This window comes from Penaeus vannamei, chromosome 39 (assembly GCF_042767895.1).
Source record: "Penaeus vannamei isolate JL-2024 chromosome 39, ASM4276789v1, whole genome shotgun sequence".
Lineage (NCBI taxonomy): Eukaryota > Metazoa > Arthropoda > Malacostraca > Decapoda > Penaeidae > Penaeus > Penaeus vannamei.
Genome location: NC_091587.1, coordinates 15,308,375 through 15,311,046, shown reverse-complemented (window position 1 = coordinate 15,311,046; position 2,672 = coordinate 15,308,375). Strand labels below are relative to the sequence as shown.

Here is a 2,672-nt window from a genome sequence, read left to right as displayed (position 1 = left end):
CAGTCGTTATTTTGTTCCACTTACATTTCATAGTTATTATTATATGTATTTCTTTGCCTTACATGTACGTATATATTGTTAGTATTCACCTTCATATATTTGTAATTTGTTTTTAACCCCAATTCAGAACTATTGTTACGGATTATTACTATCTATCTTGACCTTATTTTTCTTTTAACAGTATTGATGATGGAGATATAGTTTTGTTCCTTCGAAACGTCTAAATAAACATGAAATTCTTGACGACTGTCTTAAAGCGTTTTAAGCAGGGAAAGTTCTTGCCTGAAATCTCAAGCGTTTTTCTTGCTAACTCAAGAATTTCGCTTGCTTTCTCAAGCGACCTCCGTAGATGGCTTGACTTGCGCTTGCTAAGTCAAGCGGTGTACCGTCACCATGGCAACGGCGTCGGTCGCGTACCGTACTGGTCACGATCCTTCGAATGCGGCTGTTGGCCAGGAATTCCGCTTAATATCTAATCAGATAAATAATTTTTTCACGGTATCTGATTCTGTAATTTTCTTAAAATCATATTCAAAGAAATTGAAATTAACTGAAAACGAAAGGAGATAATGGAGATTATGGGAATAAAAAGTTTAATTATGAATAATAAATGATTATAACACGAACCATTTTCCTCTTACTGTTAAACTTCTCGTCTTTCTAAATCGAGAATATATCTGCTATTTTATGAAATAAAGAATATTTCAAGTGAAAAAGTCTGAGAAATTCTAGCAACATTCTTCTGTCGATATTATATTCGATGATTTGTTATATTTAACCTCATAAAATCGGATATATGGGAATGGGTAGGCCTATATTTTAATTCAGGGATATTCATTTGTTTTGATAACGCGTCAGAATGAAAGGGCTGTCAATCGGAAGAGTGTGTCATTGTTTTAGAGGCACTTTCTATGGATATAGGAGAAAATATAGCGCTTTGTTAAGATGTTTGGGTAGATTTATTTACTTCTCTGCCATCTTGATGCGGCGCTAGCTTGCCAGTTGTTTTGAATTGCGCGCTCAACCTGTTACCAACCGCAGGTGAAATAAACTCCACCCTCTTATGCATAAGTTATCTCTTTCCGAGATTGTTGGTGGGAACATTGCTTTTAAAACCCAAGTATATATATTTCGTGTATTATTTTGATATTTCTATGTTCATCAAGGACTGTTATGATTTGTACTTTATAAACAGACATTTCCACATGTCTGGCATCACTGAAGAGGGCCTGCCTGCCTTGGAAAGCGTTTTAAGCAGGGAATGGTACAGCGCTTGGCAAGAATTCTTGCCAAGCGCTCCCCTGTTTAAAACGCTTTTAGTCTACCTGTTCATCCTATATATATAAATAAAACACACACACACACACACACACAAAAAATATATATATATATAATATATATATATATATATATATATATATATATACATTATATATATAATTATATATGATTTTATATATATATACATTATCATCATCATCTGGAGCTAACGCCAACGGGGGTGCATAGCCACGTCTACCTTCTGCTGCCACCTTTTGGAATCCCTCATCCCAGGCAGGGGCTCGGCCCATCTCAAGCTCTTCCCGACATATTTGATCGATCTGCCCAAGCCACGACCTCCTAGGTCGTCCCACAGGCCTCCTCCAATCCAGGGTTGTCTCTTACAGAGACAACCTGATAAGCAGGATCAGCCTGTGGAAAGTGAGCCAGGTGGCCATATAGCCTGAGTTGGCAATCCCGGATTGTGCAGGTAACAGGTCCTGTGCCAGTCTCAGGATGCAGCCGTTGATTAGACACATGGTCCCGCCAACAGTACCCCATGATCCGGCGCATGGACCTATTACAAAAGGCATGAAGTCGAGACTCCAGTGCACTGGATAATGTCCAGGTTTCACTACCGTAGAGCAAAACTGGCATTACCAGGGCCCTGAAAACCTGTAGCTTGGTCCTTCTGTACAGGAACCGGCACCTCCAAATACTCTTGTCGAGAGAGTTCATGACCCCTGCTGCCAGGCCAATCCGTCTCCTGACTTCCTGTTCTGACAGCCCAGAGTTATGAACTGTACTACCAAGGTATGTAAAGCTCTCTGTCTGTGACTTCAATGTCCTCGCCGCAAGCACGTACCGACTGAACAGGTTCTCCTAACAAGTCCCCAATGTCTTGGATCTTGGTCTTGGTCCAGGAAACCTCTAGACCTAAGGGCTTTGCTTCATTACTAATTGCATCAAGAGCCACCACTAGGGTTTCCAAAGACTCAGATAGAATCGCATCATTGGCAAAGTCAAGGACTGTAACCTTAATAATACCCAGTGTTGCTCCACAATGACGTTGAACAGTAGGTCTGACTAGTATCCAGTCCATGCAAGTGTTGAAAAGAGTTGATGCAAAAACACAGTCTTGCCTCACTCCTGAACTGACAGGAAAGAAGCTCGACAGGCCCCCACCACACTTTACAGCACTTTCAGTACCAGTATATAGGTTTGCTATTAGTTCAATAATCCTTGTTGGAATTCCTCTCAGCCTCAGGATCTCCCAGAGCGATTCCTGATGCACTGTAGTGTTATCCCCTCCCAGCTGAGTCACTTTCAAACTACAACGTGGGTCTTGCAGAGTGCAACTTACGAACAGGGGAGCTGCTTTCAAAAGGGTGGTAGCTGGTGCGTACTGCAGC

The 2,672-nt window shown here is 41.1% G+C and overlaps 1 protein-coding gene across 1 annotated transcript in view; it reads right to left on the bottom strand.

The window, feature by feature from the left end:
* Positions 1-546: 546 nt before the first annotated feature.
* Positions 547-2,672, bottom strand: part of LOC138860052 (uncharacterized) — a 4,408-nt gene continuing 2,282 nt past the window's right edge. Inside the window, exons 5-7 of the mRNA XM_070116855.1 lie at positions 2,197-2,672; positions 1,708-1,837; positions 547-550 (exon numbers count right to left, since the gene is read on the bottom strand). The exon at positions 2,197-2,672 is cut by the window's right edge and continues 28 nt beyond it. Of these exons, the coding sequence (XP_069972956.1) occupies positions 547-550; positions 1,708-1,837; positions 2,197-2,672 (610 nt within the window). The remainder of the gene's footprint in view (positions 551-1,707; positions 1,838-2,196) is intronic.